We start from the raw sequence: 21,524 nt of genomic DNA on the forward strand, positions 1-21,524 counted from the left end.
GCCAGGAGGGAGACACTGAGTGATGTCGGTGACAGCCGCCTCTCTGCCCTCCTCCGCCTCCGCCGCCTCCTGTCGCTATTACTCACCCAACGCCGAATACCATTCAAAGTTCGAAACCGCACGTTCGCGACCCAATTCCTGCGTGGAGTCAGCTGTTCGTTCGGTTCATTCAAAGCTCGATCGACCACCGCCGCCGGCTGGCCGTTCCGCGGCCAGACACGTTGAATTAATAACGTCGGAGGAGGAGGAGGAGGAGGAGGCAGAGGCCGACGAAAAATAAAAGGAGACGAAGACGAAGAACCGGACCAGGGAAAAGGAGCGGGGAACTAGACGAACTTTTCGTCGGACGTCCTCCCCCGCCCCCCTGGCGGCGAGTGACAACAGACCGGAAGGGTGCATCGACGCCTTCGATATCCACTTTTTTTCTCTGGGTGCGCGTTCTTCTCGTTTTCTCGCGCTACACGAAGCACGGACGATCGAAGACGGCCAACGAGCCGTCCGACGGCCAGCATTTAGCGGAACGCGCCGTTATTTGTCAGGATCATCGGCTGCATTATTTCAGACGGGCCAACGAGCGGCCAGCTCCCTGCCAAGACTCGTGTCCCTGCCTATTCTACTATTTCTGGGGTTTCTAGCTTGGCAGAGGCACGCGGAAAATTTCGGGGAGCCCGGCGAACCCGCGTCAGACCACGCGGCGGAACGCACGCGGAAATTGTCGTCTTGTAAATTGCGAGCACCGGTGCGCGGCGTCGAAGTTTGCGCTGCCAGGATTAGGGGAGACCGTGTTATATTATTACGCTCGCTTCTAATTCGGATCGATAGCGGCTCCCGTTAGGAGACCCGAGAGAGATTATCGTAGGTCCTGTCCTGCCCCCGAAGAAAAGATAAGCGCGCGGGACGGCTCGTCTTGCTTATTTGTCTTTGTGGGAGCTCGAGTAGGGAACATGTGTCCCGGCCCGGCTCTCCGCGGTTACAGAAGTTCCCGAGTCACAGAATCACCGTGGACCGACGACACTTTGCTCGTATCGCGACGAAATCTTTGTCTTATCGAAATCCGCAACTGCCGGTGTAATTGTCGGGTCGTGTATTCTTCGATTTAGAGTTTCTCGAACCGCACGATACGGCTGTTTAATTTGCCGTCGATGCGAATATTGAAAAGCAGAGGACCACGTTTTCTCGTGTCCACGATTAAAGAGGATTTCGACGGTAGAGAAGCATTGATCCGATTATAGCGCGGAATCATGTCCAACGATGGAATTAGAGAAGTTGATTCGAAAAATACAATTTTCTTCGGCGTTTTCCAAGTTTCATCGAGTTGGAGCAGGTCCAATTATCAACAACAACAAAAAAAGTAAACAATCGACAATATATTGCTCCCATCGCACAGCAACGAAATCCTTCGAAATTGTCTGTTTTTGTCAAAACACGATTCCTGTAGCACGAGCACACGGTAAAGTCGTTAGAAATTATGCAATAAAAATGCTGATAATAATATCAGTAAATCAACAACGAAATCCCGGCATTCCGGTAAACAAGCGTGATATCGTATCTACGGTTTTCTACCTTCATTTCCATCAACAATTACATCGTCGCAATAAAAAGAGCAAGATATCGACGGGGCAAGAAGGGGTGTTCCGTTGGCTCGATACAAGTTCCAACCCTGACGAGGATCGCCTATATCAGCCCCTGTGCGCGTGCAACATAGAAACTCTGATTCCACCGTTTCCGTTTTCCTCTCCCGTAGGAACGGAAGACCGTGTTCTCGAGTCTGGTGCCGTCCAAGGGTTCGTCGGTCTCTCCTCCTCGTCGTCGCGATCGTCGTCGCCGTCGTCGTCGTCGTCGTCGTCGTCGTAGTCCGTCGACGGTCTCGTTGGTAGTGGTGTAGCGATGGCGGAGAATCCCATGGTTCACGGTCTCTCCGTTGGAGCGCTGCGATCGGCACGGAGGAGTGGGGATGTGGGCAGGTCCAGGGGACGCATTGGCCGCGCTCGGTGGGCGTGACTGCGCGCCTCCCACTCCTTGGCGTAGCGCGGCGCTGATTGACAGTTGGCGAACGACTGCGGACGGCGCAGGATCTAAAACCGCGCTAGGCGCTGCTCTCCACGCTCGCTTCGGTCCGCACTTCTCTTACCCGTGGATATCTCTACCCGGTGCTTTTTCGTGGGGGAAGAACTCGAAACACGCATATTCCCGTGGCTGCCTTTGCCCGCCGGCCCGCGCGCACCGCACACAACATATACACCGACCTTCCACCTTCTGTCCGCCGGAGTTACGAGTGGCACACGCAGTAGTAGTTACGGTTAGGGAGGAGGGTCGCCCGCCGTCTCGCGGACAGCTCTCTCGCGCGTCACCTCTTCTCTCTCCTCAGCGTGCGTGACCGGTTGGTTGGTCGGTTTGCCTCGTTCGTTCGTTCGTACGTTCGTACGTTCAGTAATCGCCGCGAAGAGGAACGCGCTTCTTCTGTACACGGCCCGGTGACGCGACTCTTGGTGTCGTCGAACGACGCGCGGTGTGCCCGCCGGTTTTTTTTTCCTCTTCTGACCGATATTCTCGCGTTGAGCCGGCGCCGATACTCAACGTTTTTCCGAGGGTGATTACGATACACGACGGACAACCCACCCCCGATCGACCACCTCCCCCGCTTCCCCCCCGTGTGTGATCAATCGTGTCGACGAAACTAGAACGGCAACATCGGGGATCTATCGGAGCGCGGGACCCGTCCGAGTGCTCGCTAGTGGCAACGCCGCCTCCTCCGTCGCTCCGGCATTCGCTCCGTGGCCCGCGGCTCGGAGCAACTCGGAGAGAGCGCATCCCCCGTCTCGACTACGGATTTAACGAGGGCACAGTGTGGACAGAGCTTTGTCGTTTAACCGTGCCAGTGGAGCTCGACCCAACACCGGACAACCGCCGTCGTCTGTGCGCTCCGCGGTTCTGTCCTCGCGAACCAAGAATCAATCCGTCGACGTCGACCTCTAGTCGCCGTCGCAACAGTTTACCCGGTACCCAGTGTTTACGCATCTCGCGTCTACCATTGTTGCACCGAGACGCGCACGGCGGATCCGCGCGCGTTACTCCTGTTTCTCCCCCACCCCCCGCCGCCCCCCGCGAGTGGAAACGAAACAACACTGTTGACTTCGCGCCAATCGCGAGAAGGATGTGAACCGTGCTCCGTCAGTGACCATCGCATAGGCCCTCTGGTGTTTTTTTGTTTTTCCTTTTCGTTTCCGTTGGGAATATACAGATGCCCCCGGCGTCGTGTCCTCACTCTGTGTGAAACAGTGCAGTCTACAGAGCGATCCTCTTAACATCCTTCATGATCCAACGGGTGGTGGACTAAACGCATACAGAAAAATAGAGAGATAGAAAGAGAGAGAGAGAGCGCGCAGCCTAGATTCGTGAAGTACAAGATTACAAGTCCGTGGTTCGTAGTGATCGTCGTCGTAATTGTTCCGAGGTACGCGAGTTTCAGTCCGTCGGGTGAACGTTCACCGGTCAGCTTTCCGATTCGTATTCCGCGCGCAACGACCAGTGGACATCGGGCGCCGTTCCTTGTGCACTCTCCAAGAGGAATCGCGAACAAAGAAGAAGAAGAAGGAAGAAGAATAATCCGGGAATCGTTGTGGACTAGATTAGGCAAACGTATCTGCCTATGAGCGGCCACGTGCCTCCACCGAACGAGAAAAGAGCATCGAGCGTATGATGTCGCCGTACTGACATTATCAGTAGAGGCAAGCTCCTCCCGTCTGGTCAGCGGGTACTTCCGGCGGTGTGACCGGGACGATGAGGAAGCACGTGTGTCCGGCCGTAGCCGTGGTCCTCCAGCAGCGTTCAAGCGCGCGTCCCGAGCTCTGCTGACGCTCGCTCCGACTCTTCGCCGTGACAGCGTCTCGTCGCCGCCGCTCGACCCGGATCCGAGGATCGTCGAGGGCCGACGGAACCGTCGAAGGAATCGTCGAACAGTTGTTGACCGGCATCCAGTTGATCCAGTTCCGGCCAGGCCGCAGCTTTGCACCCCGTCGGCCGGTGAACCGTACCGGACCGACCGACTCCTTCGTGATCGTCGTCGTCGTCGTCGCCGTCGACGTAGTCCACCAGCCAAGGACAGTCAGCCGACGGCCCCGGTGGTGCTCATCCTCCCCTGCGATCCCTTCCGGCCCCTGTCTCTCTCTTCGGCAGTGCGACGCACAGGGTGAAAAACACCGATCATCGCCACGATCAGGCGAAACAGTGAGCGAAACCGGTGTGTGAGTGAAGTGTTACTTGCTTTATACTGTGGGAAAATACAGCCGCTACGGTGGCTCAGCACGCAGAGTTCCCCGGCGCGGCCAGGGCGTTCATGGCGCAGCCAAGGGTACGTTCATATTTCCAGATATTTTCAATCCGCGTGTTAGCCGGCGCGGCGCGGCGCGGCGCGCGATCCACCGCGCCGAAGATCGCGATACGACGGACGCGATCGCGATCCCTTCGGAAGCCTCCTCCTCCTCCTCCTCCTCTGTGTCTCACTCGAGTCCTGCTTGAACGGAAGTGAGGGGTGCAGAAACGTTTCCGCGTGTTCCTTCTAAGTCTCGCCGCACGGGGATTTGGTTCGTTAATTTTTCACTTAGCCGCCGGCTCGTTACGAGCATGTTCGAACGTACCTCGAGGAAAATAATTGGACATTGTTCTTCTCAAGATGAAGCCGTTGGAACGTGGAGATTTATTTCGTCCCCTTATCCGTTCGGATCTTCGCCATGGGGGAATAGCATTTAGAGAATTTCACTCGTCGGGGTCTCCGAAACGTTTTTGCTCCGGGAAAAATGCGAGTCGTTTCATTTTTTTCTGGACTGAGCTAGACAGTTTGCTTACACCGTCTCGACACGACACTACGAACGCTCCATGGAAGTTGCTCCAAAAATCCACCGATCAGTGGACGTTTGAATTTTTCGAAGAAAATTCAACGATTCGGACTTGTCCAATGAGCTCGGAAATTATTGCGAGATACTTGTTCGAGTGTGTCGTTCTTCGTGCAAATCTCCGATTTCACGTGATCGTTTCGTATCGGCCAGATACACAGCATCGCGCGCATTGTACACGACGTGTAATCGTCTTCTTAGTCGCATTCTAAGCCCATAGAAGTTCGACGCTCGGTTCTTGTCTTCGAAAATCGATCCCACTCCATTTTTGTCAATGTCCTCTGCAACGAGGTAACCGCAGAAAATGCGTTACTCCGAACAGCTTTGGGGTCCCCTACCAAAGTGTCCTGTATGTTTCGTTCGATCGGATATTTCGTGCACGTTGTACCTCCGGGGCTCGGGACGCCTCGATCTTCGGGGAAACGATCCACGATTCCGGCCGACGAAAATTTCCGTTCACGCGATCCTTCGGTTTGCACCGATTGTCTCGACTCGTTCGTGGTAAAACTCGCAGCCGGAACGAGTCAAACGCCGAGTCTTTGCTGTCCGTCGGACGCTGACATCGAGAGGTTCTTCGAATCCTCGCCCCTATCTCGGACCTTATCAAATACTGTGTTTAAGGTCTTCCCGGATCTCGTGATTTTCGAGCGATTTCCGCTCCCGTCGGTCTCCCAGAATATTTTGGGGAAAATTCTGAACGGCTCGGTCCCTATTTTCGGTTTCAAACAACTGCGGCTGTGAGTCTGCAGATTTTATGCAATGTAAATCGTAGAAATTTGATTTCTAATTTTATTATCTGTCAGAATCCCGAGCATTACACATCAGGTTCTTGTCAACCCTCGGTTGAAAAAAATTGAAAGTTTCCGAAAAAATACAGCAAATTTTCTAAACACCTAGCAATCACAAAATTAGCGATCTAAACTGTCACGAGTCGACACTGAAATTCGCACAAAGCTCCGATAATTTAACAATTAGGTTAATCCACCTCTACCGATCGACAATGTCTGCCGAATTTTTCTCGTTTTCTCGTTGTTCCGTTCTGTGCTAAGTGCTCCGGGATTTTCCCAGTGAAGTGTGTTCGATTCCGAAATCAGTGCTCCGATTGAATTAAATATCCGAGCAGCAGCGGACAGACGCGTGTGTTCTCGATTGCCGGCTCCGCGCGTGAACAGTGGAAAAGTCATTGTCATCTGCATAAAAAACTAGCGATAGCTTATCGAAGTGAAATTCCGCGCGCTCGTCCGTCCAGTGAATATTCTGTCGATGATCGCGTTACAAATTTCGGGCCGGGCACAATATTATCGGGTTTAATGTCGGCCGCGCTTTTCCGCCCGGTTTTTCGAATTTCAACGTTCCGCAGTTTTATTGAGCCCCGGCCAAGTGAAAACGGTATCGGCCCGCCGATAAAGAGCTTTACGAGATCGTCGATAACCGGCGATCGCTCGCGTGCCCCGTCGAGAATCGACTGACGAAGCGTCCGAGACGCGTACCGTCGGCATCCTCTTCGCCGGCGACGCCGGTATCTCGACGAAATGTTTCCGGCTTTCTTCGATAGGCCGCTATCGGCACTCGAATTTCACTCTCGTCGACAGCGCATCTTGCGACCTCCCTTCCCGCAGCTTTCCCACCTGGAAAATTTCTGTACTATACTCCAAAAAAATGCGTGAACCTTCACCGGTCACGTGCCTGGGTATAAAACCCCAGAGCCTCACAATTTTCTAATAATTGCGTCGGATTCACGAACAGTATCGACGCTCCTAGATGTACAAAAAGGTGAAATAAATATTTTAATTCGGTGCGTGTTAAGAAGTTCTGTCAGAATTTAATTTCTTTCCGAAAAGTGCCGGTCCCCATTTATGTGTGCCCTGGAATTTCACTCTCTTCGACATTGCGACCTGAGGTGTACTTTCCCGCAGCTTTCCCACCTGGAAAATTTGTGTACTATTCCCCAAAAAAATGCGTGAACCTCCACCGGTCACGTGCCTGGGTATAAAACCCCAGAGTCTCACAATTTCCTAATAATTGTGTCGGATTCACGAACAGTATCGACGCTCCTTGGTGCACAAAAAAGTGAAATAAATATTTAAATTCAGCGCGTGTTAAGAAGTTCTGTCAGAATTTAATTTCTTTCCGAAAAATGCCGGTCCCCATTTATGTGTGCCCTAGAATTTCACTCTCGTCGACAGTGCGCTCTGCGATTTACCATCCCGCAAGTTTTCCACCTGGAAAATTTGTGCCCGATACTCCAAAAAATGCGTGAACCTCCACCGGTCATGTGTGTGGCTATAAAACCTCATTGTCTCTCAATTTTCTAATAATTGCGTCGGATTCACGAACATTATCGACGCTCCCCGATGTACAAAAAGTGAAATAAACACTTAAATTCGGTGCGTGTTAAGAAATTCCGTTAGAATTTAATTTCTCTCCGAAAAATGCCGGTCCCCATTTATGTGTGCTCTGGAATTTCCCTCTCGTCGATAGTGCGCTCTGTGATTTACCTTCCCGCAGGTTTCTCACCTGGAAAATTTGTGCACTCTACTCCAAAAAATGCGTGAACCTCCACCGGTCACGTGCCTGGGTATAAAACCCCAGTGTCTCACAATTTTCTAATAATTGCTTCGGTTTCACGAATATTAGTGAAATGTATATTTTCCACGTTGATTGCCGAGTAATCGTCCCCCCAAAAATCCCGCAAAATAATTTAGTCGTTCTAATGAAAACTATAGAGTTAAAGCTTGTCACAGTGATCACTTTCGGAACTGTTTTAAACAACCTTATTACCAGGAAAATTAATTTTCGAAGATTGACGAAGAATTGTGTCACCATTATATGACGGACGAGACAGTGTTAAATGCGGTGCTTGTCGAGTTTTAAGAAATTCTGTCAGAATTTCATTTTTCCTTTCCTGCAAATGTCAGTCAGAATTGATGCGTGCCCCCGCATTTTCCTCTCGTCGACAGTGCGCCCTGCCATCTCCCTTCCCGCAGGTTTTCCACCTGGAAAATTTGCGCACGACACTCCAAAAAATTTTGCGAACCTCGACCTGTCACGTGCCCGACTATAAAACCGCTCCGTTTCTCGATTTTCTAATAATAGCTTCGGTTACACGAACGTTTTCAACGCTCCTCGATGTATGAAAAAATGAAAGAAATATTTAAATTCCGTGCGCGTTAAGAAATTCTGTCAGAATTGAATTTTTTCTTTCCTAAAAGTGCCAGTCAAAGTGTGCGCTCAAAGATTCATATTAACACGGTGACGAACGTGTCATTTATGTACCAGGCACAGAATCATTTATGATCACAATGATCGGATATGAATCAGATCATTTATTCGGTTTTGAAAATTTATTTTTGCGTCGGAGTGTCGGGTACGTCGATCTTGATACGGATCTTCTAAATGTTCGAAGAATAATTGTTACGATATGTCTTACATTTTCGTGAATAATTTTTTGGTTTCTGCAGGTGCTTGTTTCGCGAAATTTAAAAACAGTGCAACGCGTGAAAAACCATCGGCCAGTGTTAAAAGTGTTGTGAAAATTTCGTTCCATCTAAAGTAACTATTAATTTCCTTATGTTATTTGTTAGAACATCGGTGGAATTAATTTTTACATTTACATTGAAATTTCTTTGTGATATTACTACGATTATTGTTTTGCTGGACGTCTCATTGAAGACAGTGTAACGCGCGAAAGCGTCATACATAGGACAGTGTCGAAAGTGCTCCGAAAATGACATTCCAATGACAATCCATTTTATCGCTAGACGGCGGATCTTTATGCAAAATAAAAATTTTCTACCTGAATTGCAACAAGCTGGAGGAAAATATAAATTTATTTTCTTTCTTAATACGTGTAATAGGTTGAAACAGTATTTTTAAATTCTTCTAATATCTTCACTGTTTTGAATGACCTCTACTACATTTTTCTCACAAATGCATAAAATCCGCTGTCTATTTATCGCAGTATAAAATATCGATAGCATACCACGTTTCATTTCGACAATTTTCTGCGCGAAAACAGTGACAGTGAAATTTTTTCTTCCTCGAATTTTGGTCCTACGGTGTGCAACGTCGAGCAACGTTTAGTGGTGGCATTGTCCAAAAAGTGATTGCGAAATTGCACTTCGTGGTTCAAGGTTCTGTCGTTAATTCGTTAACAGTTTTACCAGGACGTTCTTCGGGAAGAGTGTCAGATGCGAATTTCGTCTTCTCCGTCATTATTCGACTTCATTTGCCATCTTTTTGATAATTCAATGGTGCACGCATCCTCGTGATTAGACTCCGGATTTCATGCATTTAGGACAAAAATGAGTAGATGCAATTTAAACCGGTGAAAAGATTAAAAGAATTAAAGTGCTAGAGTAAGGGATCCAATTACTTTCGGGGTACCAATTAATGTGCCTATATTAATGATATTCACTTGTAAAGTGTAATGAATATTAAAAAAGAGATATTCGATTTTTCCCATCAAAATCAGTTAATGTGTTATATATTTCTTTTTTAATATTTATTATGCTTCAAAAATAAGTGTAATTAATATAGGCACAGTAATTGGTACCGCCACAGTAATTGGGTTCCTTACACTGGTATATTATCTTCACTACATTAAAATTATTAGTGAAACATATATATTTAGCGCCTGTGTTGCAATCGATGCACAAACTTCTTATTTTGCATAAAGATCCGGAATCTACTCGTGATTGATCCCTGATGGGTCTGAACAAATTCGTTTTCGATGTCCCGTTGGTGTTCTTCGGAAAGTAGTGATTCAGTTACTTTGCCTCCACATTATTCGACAATCGCTGTCCAGTTTCAGATAAACAAATTTCATGCTCTTCGCAGCCTCCTAGTATCACAGACACTGATTGTATCATTTCACGGTGGATTGTTAGCGATAATAGGAAAGGACCATTATCATTCGATTATTCGACGCCGCGACAGCGCGTGAAGCATTACGAAAATCCCTCAATTTTTGCCGCAAATTATAGAATTTCCGTGCTCTACAAATATCTCTTCCACAAATGTGTAAAAAACTGCCTAACCTTCTTGAAAGTAAATTGCTAAAAAATAAGAGATAGCTGCTGATAAACTCGTATACATATGAATGAGTACAATGGTCAGTCTATTCCTCACTCTCTAAATGTATCACGTCCTCATATACAAAATTTAGGAAACGTATTAATAATAACAGCGCCGTCAGACGGCTAACTACCGAAGGGATTACCCTGTGTCAGTTGCGTTTAGCGTTCAGTGGTCGCGGTGTTGGCACATTGTCGACCGGAGACGCCAATTCGCGTCTTTCATTTCTCAGACGTTGTTGGCTAGAGATTCCAATTGGCACCCTTCGTTTTGCGAACGTTCTTAATGACTAGTGCCAATACCTCTCATCTCTCAGGTGTTGCTGGCCTGGGAGATCAGATGCATCGTTACATTAAATGGTTAACACGTCGCATAGACGTAGGATATTTCTATATCCCGACTAGGACAAAAAATCGGGCGCAGGAGTAAGATGGAGTAAAAAGAGAAGAGAAAAAAAAAATGAAAGTGTACGCAAGCCCGTTACCGGGATTAAAAATTCTTGGGCCGGTGAATAGCGTCGATTTTTGTCCACCGCTGTACCACGAACGAGCCGTGATTATGTATTTATGGGTATCCATCAATCACTTTCGCTCTCCCGATTGCCGCGGATATCGGCCTTTAGCCTGCCGGATTAAAGTCGTATCGATTTCTCGTCGTTCTATTCGCCGTGTGTGCTCGATGAGACGATTTTTAGTTCTTTTTTTCCTCTTCTCCCTCCCGCCTCTCTCTCTCTCCTCTCTCACACACTTTTTTTTTGTATTTCGGTCGCCTCTCAGCGGGACGAGGAATCTTTTTGGTAACGGTACATTAGCTGGCTCGAGGAAAACGAAATGTGCCTCGCGTGCGATTCGCCCGGATCGAAAGTTGCCGGCTGGAATTTCTGTTTGTCACTTTCCGCGGCGGGATTCGAACGCGACCGCAGGAAAGTAGTTACATATTTTCTATTTCGGTGCTCCGTGAATTATTGCCGCCAGAGTATTTGCGTCCTTGAAACGTATTTCGAGAGTCCTTGAAATTTTCCGTCGAGAGGTAACCCCGGACCTCGGAAGACCGCGAACTTGCGGTTTTTGTTCTTGAATTTTAAAGGTACGCATATATTTCGCTTTTGTTGCCGACTCGAGCTAAACGTCGAATAACTATCGTTCATCTTTGAGATTTTTACCTCTGTCAATTTTTGAAACCAGCGTCGAGTTGTATGCTTATCAATAATCCCCTGACCAAACGCATTGTTAACATCGCGAGCAGTAGAACTCGTGTAATAAGATCGCACGAATTTTCTCCATTTTCACTTTGACAGGAGCCATGACAGATTATAAACAGTTGCGAGAAAATACCGAACACAGATCGATAAACGAAGCCTATATTTTAATGTAACGAGTGTAACGAGGTGGAACGTCGCTTCGGAAAAATCCGAGAAATTTAAACCGATGAAAATCGCAATTATTTTTTCACTAACCTAATACCTCGTTTTTCTCGCCGCCTAACGATCTGTTCGCGATACCGTTCTTCAAATTCTTCGGTGACCAAGGAAACAAATAGTTAAACATTCTAACCGTTGTGACAGTATCTCCCGCGTTATAAATAATGTAGAGACTCCTATCGACTGCTCGAAATAGTCTGCGAGACATAAATTTTGTACTTTGTGTCCCATAGTAAAAATAATATTCAATTTTTAGAGGAGGTCGTAAATTTATAACAAACGGAGCTCCATCTATGCTAGACAAATTATGAAAAAATAATAGAGCTCCCTAAAAACTACTTCTCTCTAAGCCTGCCAAATCGTGCCAGACCTTCAGTCTCTGAATCGCAATCGTCTTGCAGTAAGTTTCACCTGCAAGAAGTCTCCCCAGTTCCTGCATCGATAAAACTTCGCAGATTAGCACGGGGCAATAAATTTGCACAATTTTATGAACACGGACCAACTTGTCAGTGTAGCCTGATTAACACAGAAACTACTGTATCTATCTTGGATCTGCCGTCGAAACGTTACTTCCATCGTCAAATAATACTCGGAAAGTTCCCTGCCAGCCGCCATTACGAATTACGAGTGTCATTCTCCGTCTGCGCATCCTTTCGTTTATTTACTCACGTTTCAACGGGTTAAAACAATTTTCTTCGGAACACTGTAATTATGGTGCTCCACAGCGTTATTATAGTATTGTAGTATTATTAATTTCTTATTCTGCGTTTTCATCGGTTGATCTGTCAACTATCTATCTTCTTTAATCGCTTGATCTTCATCGAAATCCAACCGCTGCACATATTTTACAATACGGTTGTTAAAAAGCTGCGGGCGGGTGGAGGCAGCTAGTTTTTTTGTGTTTCTTTTTCAAAAACTTCAAGGATTTCGTATGACCGAAATGAGTAGGTGCAATTTAAAGCAGTAGGTAGACTAAAAGAGTTTCAGTTTATAAAAATCAATAAAGAAATTTCTATTCGTATCATAAGTAGACTCTGGATAAGTATGCAGAATAAGTTTGCATCGGTTACACCGAACAGAAACAGACAATTCTTCGTTCCTTTAATAATTTTGATAAACCGCAACTGACACGTTGATGCTGTTAAATTCGTTAAATCCGTCTAATTATGAGCAACGTGATCTCAGCGTGGTCTGGATATTTGTTTCAATCGCGTCTCGAAAAATCTACGGAGATTGGTAGACTGCGAATCTTATGCACTTATGAAGAAAATGAGGCGTAATTTAAAACAGTAAAGGAATTCGTGGAATCTAAAAATATTGTTATATTATTTTCAATCTCTTAAACATATTAAAATGAAAATGCCTATGTCGCTTCAGTTCGCTGCAGTTCAGGCCGAAAATTTTTATTTTGCATAAAGTTCCACGACCTGCTTATTAGTATCAATAGGAGAAGCTGGTGTTTTCTGTGAATTTTATCATACACGGTGTGTCTAGGTTGTTGCGAGCGAAAATTCGATCGGTAAATTAACCCTCCGTATGCTATGCCGGAGTCATTCGTGACCCGTGGGGACAATCTCGAGCGACCGTCAATATGTACAATTTTACTTTGAAATAAGAAAATCGCTATCCCCTCTTCTTCATCCGAGATACGACGAAAGCTGGTCCCGAGCCATCGCCTTATATCGAAAGAGAACTGTAGGGAAATATTGAAGTGGGTCAGAAATGACCCATAGACCTAGAACTCGCAGGAGTATTAAAAATACCGGAATTAACATTCTGCGCAACCTTGGCTTTCAACCGCCTCTAAACATAGTTCCTAGTGAAACCTAATGTTAAAGCCTGTATGTATATTCAATCCTTCCTCGAAGATTGTGCATTTAATAATATCTTATGTAATATTGTACCTACGCACCTGTGAAGCTAAGCAGACCCGCATAGGGGTTTGAGGGGTTGTTAATATAATAAATAAAAAAGGAAAATATCCGGAAGGCGTAGAAGTTAGGGTGTTCTTATATCGGCGAATCTTGGCGCGATTCGTGCTCCAAAATCGACGGAGTCGTTCGAAAAAGAGCGTACGATGCATCGGGGGGCCGGTGCACGATGCGTCCTCGAGATAGGCGAGGCACATGGCGCGGTCCCGGTGCATGCGTGTACGTCGCAGTGTTTTCGAAATGTCGACATCAATCAGAAAGTAACGAACAGTCACCAGGGCTCTGTCCTCGTCCTCCTCCCTTCTTCTCTATCCACCCCTCTCCCAGCTTCTTTCACCGTTCCGGAATCCCAGCCATGTTTCTGCGAGGCTCCGAGGACGACCTTAGGCTGCATTCACAACTGGTTCTCCCCGCATAAATTTCCCCAGACCATCGATTAATAATCAATTATCCCGGGTTTCATATTAATACGAACAAAGTGCCCGGCAGCGTTCCCTTGAACCGAAATCCGCGCGTCGTTTCCCGATAATCGAACCGATCCGACGCGTTTTCATTTCCTTCTTCGCGATTACCGACGCTTCGTTCTTACCTTGATGGCCAATCACCGATGACTCACGGATCCGCTTGAGCACGATCGACGGAATCGATCGGCGGGATTAGCGGTGATTGTGGGAACGGCGCAGGGGTCGCCGAAAAAAGTCGGGAAATTTGCTTACCTGTCCACGGTGCTTTTGTCTCTTGCGGTGCGCGGATCGATGTGATAAATAATTCGAGAATTGTTCGGATATGTATACAAATTGACAACGTTGCGGCTTATAGTAGTGTTCAATTTATACGTGTAATAACTAGACTGCGTTATCTTCACGCAAAATAAAAATTGTCCAAGTCGATTGAAGGAAAATGAAGGTCAATGAAATTGTGTTTTCGCTTTTAATCGTCTTAAAACGTTAAATAGGGTAATTCCGGTAATTTGAACCTGTTTAAACAGCATATTAGTATATTATAAGTTTTACTCATTTATCTTTATATATTTTTAAAGAGATTCAAATAAATAATTAAACTATGCCTGCCGCCTATACTTTCAATTATTTTCAATAAAATTTTCAATAAAATCTCTCCCGGAATTACCCTATAATGTAATCTTTTCAATTTTGTATGTGATCTATGCATCTTTATGCATAAATTTTGCTAACAAAATCTTCAAATCAAAATTTGCTAAATTTTGTGTCTAACAAAATCTTCAATGAGGTTTAACAACATTCTTAATCGACTCGAGATCGTATTCGATCTTATTCAATTTCAGTCGCTATATATTCGTTCATAAGATTTTCCTGAATCTACATACTAATACACGTCCTACTAATGATCTAATTTCCTGCAACCTTGCGATCTTTATACTATGAACTCTGATTATGAATAAATTTCGCGTTAGCGCGTACATGAAATCGTAATGAAACCCCGATCGACATTTTGCTCGTGAAAGAAACTGCTGTATTAATTCTCCATGTAATTGATGTTTCGTAAGTTCATTGAATTTAGATTGAAACGAATAGGTTTGAATAATATAGTAAAGATCGTGGTATAAATATTCATGGGACGTTCGCATACATCCTTTAATCCTGACAGGCAATTCGTTTCGGAAAAAGTTAATTGTTAATCGATACAACGGATCCCGAGATTTTTAACTTAACTTTAATATTGTGGAATACTTTAACATGTTTCCATCTCTATAAACTAGGATTCAGTCCACCATTATCACAAAGGAGACCCATTATTACCATAAATATTCGTTGTTTATCGATTACCCAACAATGTTTAACATCGGAATTACCTGACAGCATCTGATTTTTCTTTTATAATTATTGAAATTACAAAAATGTATGCGTAAAAACCTTTGAGTTTCTATATTCAAGCAAATATTATATAAATCTTTGGGGCATAGTGAATATTTTGTAAATTAGTTGTACAAAAAATTCGTTCTTCTGACAGAAGTTGTATTTCTTCGTTTAGTGAGTTCATGATATTGTTAGATTACGTTGCGATTGGAGGTGACTTGTTGGTTCACCATTGAAATTCCTATTGCTGATCTATTTCAAAATCGTTAGCAACGAACCGTAGACTTCCAACAATTATGAAACAAATTGATATTTGAGATTTGTGTGCAAACGGAGGAGCAGAAGTGCAGTTATCCGCGTTCGCCTGGCTCGGAAGGGTTTCGCCGTCGGCGACGCGTCGATCCTCGATTTGATCCTGACCGTCCTCGTCGCCATCTTGGCCGCGCTGTCGGCGAATATTTGCCGATTTCTACATACTTCCTGGCTATGGGCGGAGGTATTGATCGAGAAAGGGAATCCGCGTCTTCCGCCCCCTTTCCCGGCTTTCTTCGGCCAGTGATTTATATCGGGGGGCGTTTAAGCGCACTCGCCTCGCCTCGCCTCGCCTTGACCTATCCGCTTGTAAACGAGCCGCGCGGTTTCTCGGTCTCGAGGATCCCTCTCGATCGATCGTTCGTTGATTCGCGCGTCGCGGATTTCGCCCCGGCCACCGAACGAACCCGGCGAACGAATTCTTGTCCGTCGTGTTCCGCCTTTAATTGCGTTATGAATATTTCATCGTGCTCGTGCGCAGCTGCACTTCGCGCAATTTATTCCGGCCGATTTGTCACCGACGAAATTCTGCGTACGGGAATCCCGGCAAATTTTTAACAAATTTTTCGAACGATTTTTCTCGTCACAATCCCACGACGATTCATCCGGAATAATGCTCTCCTCCTCCTCTCTCTCTCTCTCTCTCTCTCTCTCTCTCTCTTTCTCTTTCGTCTCCGCGATCGGGGAACGCCATTGCTCCGCTGGGATCTCCCGGCCTTAATGTCGCCCCGTATCCTTCGATCTCTCCTGTTTCAGATATGCTGCTCGATCGATCGATGATATCTTCATAGATCCGCCGCGCGCCGTGGTGAATTATTAGACGCGTCCTCGGGTTCCACGAACCTTCTTGCCGACGGAATTTCATTCCCCAATGTTTTCATCTTGTGCAACGTTTCTTCTGGCTTTCCTTCCAACTTATTATCCACTGTACAATGCACAAGACTTCCTAACAGCTTCGGCAGTGCATGCATTGTTGGCGTGCAGTGTGGCGTCCGTCATACTGATCCAAACATGAAAATTGAAGAATTTCTTTAAAGTTAGATGCTTTATGCTGCGATTGAATCTACTATTTTTGAAAGAGGAACATGAAAAGTTGGATGGGTTGCATGGGGAGTTTTAGGGTGGAGAAATATTTACCATTTCGGCCGGTTAGTTAAATTTATATTGTTTAAGAAAACGTTATAAATCCAATATACATTTCGAGGTCAATCCCTAAAGAAATATGTAAAGGAAGGAATGAGCTTCGTCCGAAGTTGATTAGTTTGTTGCTAGTTTTTAGTTATAGTGCGCACCAGTTTAATGTATTATGCAATAAATAATACGAAGAATTGCAAAAAGAACACTTGTACTTCAAGACTATCTATTTACACTCCAAAAAGACCTAGTCCCATATATCCAATAGTTATTCTAAATAAAATTCTTAAAAATCGCTTGTTTTCACTGCTGTTACGCGAGAAAGTTCCCCTCAACACTAGAACTACCGGATGAGTCAAAATTAGTTGCTCCTGATTTTTCTTTTAGAAATAATGAGATAATAAATATGTTTTCATGAGAAAATTTTTTAAGAAACAAACAAAATTGGTACGAAATCTAAACAAATGCAATTTTGTTGTTACTATAAGGCAATGTATGCCAGTTGCATTTACTGCTTGGTAGTTCTAGTGCTAATCAAATAGTTACACTGATCCCTGAAAGACTGTGCCTGGGTCCGTTCAAGCTTTATCCAATTTCTCATATTCTGCCAGTTTACTGTCAACAAAGGAGATTTTTCGAACAGAACAATTGCTTGGTTCGGCCATTCAGCAATTAGCTTCTTTTAAATTCTTTTAATTTCTTGATGATTCTTTAATTCTTAAATTTTAGAAGGCTTCCCTTAGATTCTTTTTACTTCATATTTAGAATGTACCATTTTGTAGCAGCTTACAAGTATTGTCTCCTAACATGAGTCGCGGGATGGTACAAGGGCAAGAGAAGCGAAGTTCATCGTCACGCGATGCGATACACCTGACGTAGTAGTGGTAATCTTCTCAGCGAATAGCGAGAATGCTTGCGACTCAACTGTATCGTTGACCAATCAGACAGTTTCTTTGCGAATTCCTTTCGAGACATCGACAATACTTTCGTAATCGTCGAATTCGAATTCATTTTAATGTGCACGTGAAAACACAAGTGTTTGGCTAGATCCAAATACGAATCATGTAAAAGTAGTGTCTTCCGTGCTTATAAAATCAATCCAACAAATTGATTAAACCTTTGAGAACGAGCGTCGACGTGTCGACGAAATTATGGGCGTGCGCCAACTTTCTGGAATTGTAAATGTATAATTAAATTTCTAATTCAATATTAGAAAATATTAGTGGTTCTCCGAGAACAATATTCTCAGTATTTTAAGAAATCCTCGTCTGCAAGGGATTAATAGGATTTCACAAATTAGGATAGTTTTAAAGGTAACGGAGTGTTTAAGCCGTTTATGTTAATCGTATGCCCATGTATTCTCCAATGGTTAGGCATCGACAACAACAAAATAGAATTTTATTTCGAATTGAAGTAAATGAATAACATTTAGTGGATTCTGTTCGGAATGAGTTTGACTCGATATCATAGTGCAAGAGGTTACAGTGTAGAGACATCGAGCTACAGCAAGAACAGTATACAAGAATAGAGCAGTCTAAGTATAACAACAGGGGTAGCTTTTCTTTCGTTCGATTCGCAAATATCATAGAACGCTCAGGGGATCTACGTTGATTGGCAAAGGGAATGTCGGACATCATTGTCGCGATGAAATCGGAGACACTTATGCAGAACGATTGAAATTGGGAGAGCCAGGGAGATCTCTCTCTCTCTCTCTCTCTCTCTCTCTCTCTCTCGAGCTTTTTCGCTATGTCACCTCGGTTAGCGGTCGTAATTAAAGATTCTCGATTGCCCTGCACACCGCGTTCCCGTTCATTTCGCGAAAGCCACACGCGTGTCGCCACCGATTCGTTGTTTTTCTCTTTCTCTATTTTTTTTTTGGCCTTTTTACCCGTCCCTGTACGAGCGTGACGTTTTTTTTTTCTTTCGCTGTTTCCATGACAAAATTACTGGCTCTCGGGCCCGACGGTCGAGCGGCGTAATTAGCGATAATAATCGGCGTGCTTTCGTTTCCGTGGCGCACCGTGACAAGGTACAAGATGCGACGAGTCAGGAAAATCATTGGCTTCCCGATCGATCCGTGCCGCCTCGATCCGTCGAGCCTTCAACCTCGGCTGTCGATACGCCGAGGAATTCGTCCGTTCACATTCCGCGTCTACGTCGAAATTTGCATTTCCCCTTGTGTATTAACTTCGCCGGCGAAGTTTAACTGCGCTCCGCCATGGTGCCGTAATTAACCTCAATCATCCTGCGGGTTTCGTTTCGTGCGACTTTATTTCCCCGATCGATCACGATCCTCCGCTCGTTAAACCACGATTGAGTCCTTTCAGCGACGCGCTAAACGCTCTACCCATTCCACTTAATACATAAAAACTATGATAGCTATTCTTGCTATTGGTGTAGCGTATAATAGTATAAGTGCTAAACAGTAGTTCAACAATCTTCTTTTACATGATAACTCTAAACGAAATTAAAAGATTACATTACTGGGGGTGACTTGTTGTTTTACGATTAAAGTTGCTATTGCTGTTGAAGCATTTATGTGAAATTTCTTAGTCGTAGATGGAGGGTTGGTAATGAGGTTTTACTGTATTATCTTTCAATTTATTTGCAGTACATAGCATTCCCTCGGCAGTCAGGTTCTTGCGAGCATCTTTCTCTCTCTTCCTGAACGTCGAGAACCAAAGACCGCTAAACCGGCCCAGTCATCAGTTTCGTCCAAACGAAATTCATCTTCGAGACAGAATCCGTGTCCGGTCGTGCTAAAATCGTTTCCTCTCGTGAAAAAGAAAGATCAAGATTCCTCGATTCGTCTCCGACGTTTCTGCCCGGCGTTGAATCGTCTGTGGAAACAAAGCCCGCTTATTTTCGCGCGAGAGCCATTCTATGCGCGCTCGGAGCAAGGACGGTGACGTCTATTTTTACTGTCTAAATAACCGCGGAATCGATGGTGGCTAGGATAACCGGTGAGAAACCGGTGACACTATCCCAAGCGAACGCGCGACTCGGAACAAAGGTGTCGTGCGCGCGCGGCCTTTGGGTATCGGAGACATTGTTCGTCCGGCGGGTGTCTTAATCGACGGGGGGACCTGCCGCGATTATCGCGCTCCTGGAGCCTGTAGCGCGCGCAGTGGCCTCTTACCTCGAACAATAATTCAAAGCTACACTTGCGCGATCGCCACGCAAAGAAAAAGAGAATATCAACGCAAAGCAGGCATGAGCAATGAGCGCGTTTCGCCGGAGGCGAACGACTCTTCGGGGCGAGCGACGTCACGGAAAGGGATGGAGATATGCACGAAAGAGTGCATCTCTCTCTCTCTCTCTTCGCATAGAGTGCCCTGGCAAGATGCACAATTATTGTTCCCGAGATCGACCGAGTCGCGCAGCGGGCCAAACAGCACACAGCTAATTAAAAATCGTACGACACCACTTTCCTATTGTAATGTTCGCCTTTTTGTTCGAATTCTTGGTAATTTGGATAGCGAGAGAAATTTGATACGTATTTGGCGGTTGGTTGAAAACGAGGCGTCGAATGTAGAATCATGTAGAATCACCCCCTGCACGGATACACAATGGGACACCCTGTATACAAAAGCTATCGGTGCCGATTCAGCATTTACGTTTTCATGAAGGGATTAAATCGGTTTGCGGCAGCTTTCGCGTCGGCTTCCGGGGTCGATGGGTCGTGGAAAGGGTTAAGGGATCACGGACCGATGGTTTTGACTAATTTTGGTTGTTTCTGGTTGCAGTACGACGATGGCGGGCTGCACGGGGGTTACCTCGAGGGCGGAGGTGGCGGAGGCGGCGCAGGACTGTACGATCCGCACGGGAGTGCCCGAGGGGTGCCGGGCCTCCATCACAGTCCACACCTTGGGGGTATGGGACCAGCAGCACACCCGCAGTACCCACCACCCCCGCCGCAGCCACCCCAACACGTTCTCGCGGCCGCGGCAGCGGCTGCTGCGTCCGCGGTGCCCGACGTACACAAACGCGACAAGGACGCGATCTATGGGTAAGTTCACTTCTACCAGCTCAAATCATAGTATAGCAGCATAATTAAAGAGCGTGACCCAAACATTCGCTCCTTTTGGGTCCTTCGATTTTGAAACTTTTTTAGTGCTAAATCATAAATTAAAGACGCGAATCTCTGCAAATTTTGAGGTTCAGTTGACAATTAGTTTCCGAGATATCAGAGGTTAAAGTTCGTTAACCCGTGAACCTAACCCCTTTTAGGCCACTTCAGTCACTTTTTTTAGTTTTTAGGTATTGTTGTAGTTACATGTATCTTGGTTAGGGTCCTTCTCTACGTTCGGCGTGTATCAAAATAGTATCTCCAGGCCGATATATGTCCCTGGCTAGACCCGTGTGTTGGACATACATCGAGTATAACATAATTGTCGTAATATGGCTGCAGAAGCCAACCGTTCGACCACCACTCGCACATGTACAATAATAGCCCGATTTTGCCTCTATCAAGAAGTATAAAATTATAAATAGTTTCCGGTATCAGGATTTCATATATGCTTTCACTAATAATGGACTTTTCTTTTGGATGAACTTTCTTAACGATCATGCAACAAATGAAATCTCATTTTCAATCATTATTGTCCGAAATTTCTAATCGTAGTACGAATGGATAGTCGAGATTCTTCCGATTAAAATAAGTCCAAGCACGATGTAAATCGAACTATTTCTATCGATTTTAGTGCGTAATTAATACACAGATTGCTCCGCATTGAATCGTTAAAATTACTCCGATTTACCTCGTGTTTGGCCTCATTTTAATCGGAACAATTTCAGTCATCCATCGATGCTACAATTATAAAGGTTAGACGACAATTACCGAAAGTATAATTTTCTTTATTTTTCATTCAAGAACATAACATCACAACAAGCGACATAACTTCTTTGCACCGATTGAATTCTG

At 45.4% G+C, this 21,524-nt stretch overlaps 2 protein-coding genes across 7 annotated transcripts in view; both read left to right on the plus strand.

The window, feature by feature from the left end:
* Nucleotides 1–6,757, plus strand: part of LOC143362981 (transmembrane ascorbate-dependent reductase CYB561) — a 114,847-nt gene extending 108,090 nt beyond the window's left edge. The window contains exon 7 of the transcript XR_013083717.1: nt 6,745–6,757. The gene's annotated coding sequence lies outside the window, so the exon portion shown is untranslated. The remainder of the gene's footprint in view (nt 1–6,744) is intronic.
* Nucleotides 1,840–21,524, plus strand: part of Hth (Meis homeobox homothorax) — a 617,913-nt gene continuing 598,228 nt past the window's right edge. For 2 of the 6 annotated variants that reach the window (XM_076803532.1, XM_076803533.1), the window contains exons 1-2: nt 1,840–4,351; nt 20,347–20,609. In XM_076803532.1, coding sequence (XP_076659647.1) covers nt 4,337–4,351; nt 20,347–20,609 — 278 coding nt within the window. In that variant the 5' untranslated portion in view covers nt 1,840–4,336. The remainder of the gene's footprint in view (nt 4,352–20,346; nt 20,610–21,524) is intronic. The other 4 variants (XM_076803536.1, XM_076803531.1, XM_076803534.1 and 1 more) reach the window with 4 other exon arrangements.

The sequence above is a fragment of the Halictus rubicundus genome, chromosome 18, assembly GCF_050948215.1.
Source record: "Halictus rubicundus isolate RS-2024b chromosome 18, iyHalRubi1_principal, whole genome shotgun sequence".
Lineage (NCBI taxonomy): Eukaryota > Metazoa > Arthropoda > Insecta > Hymenoptera > Halictidae > Halictus > Halictus rubicundus.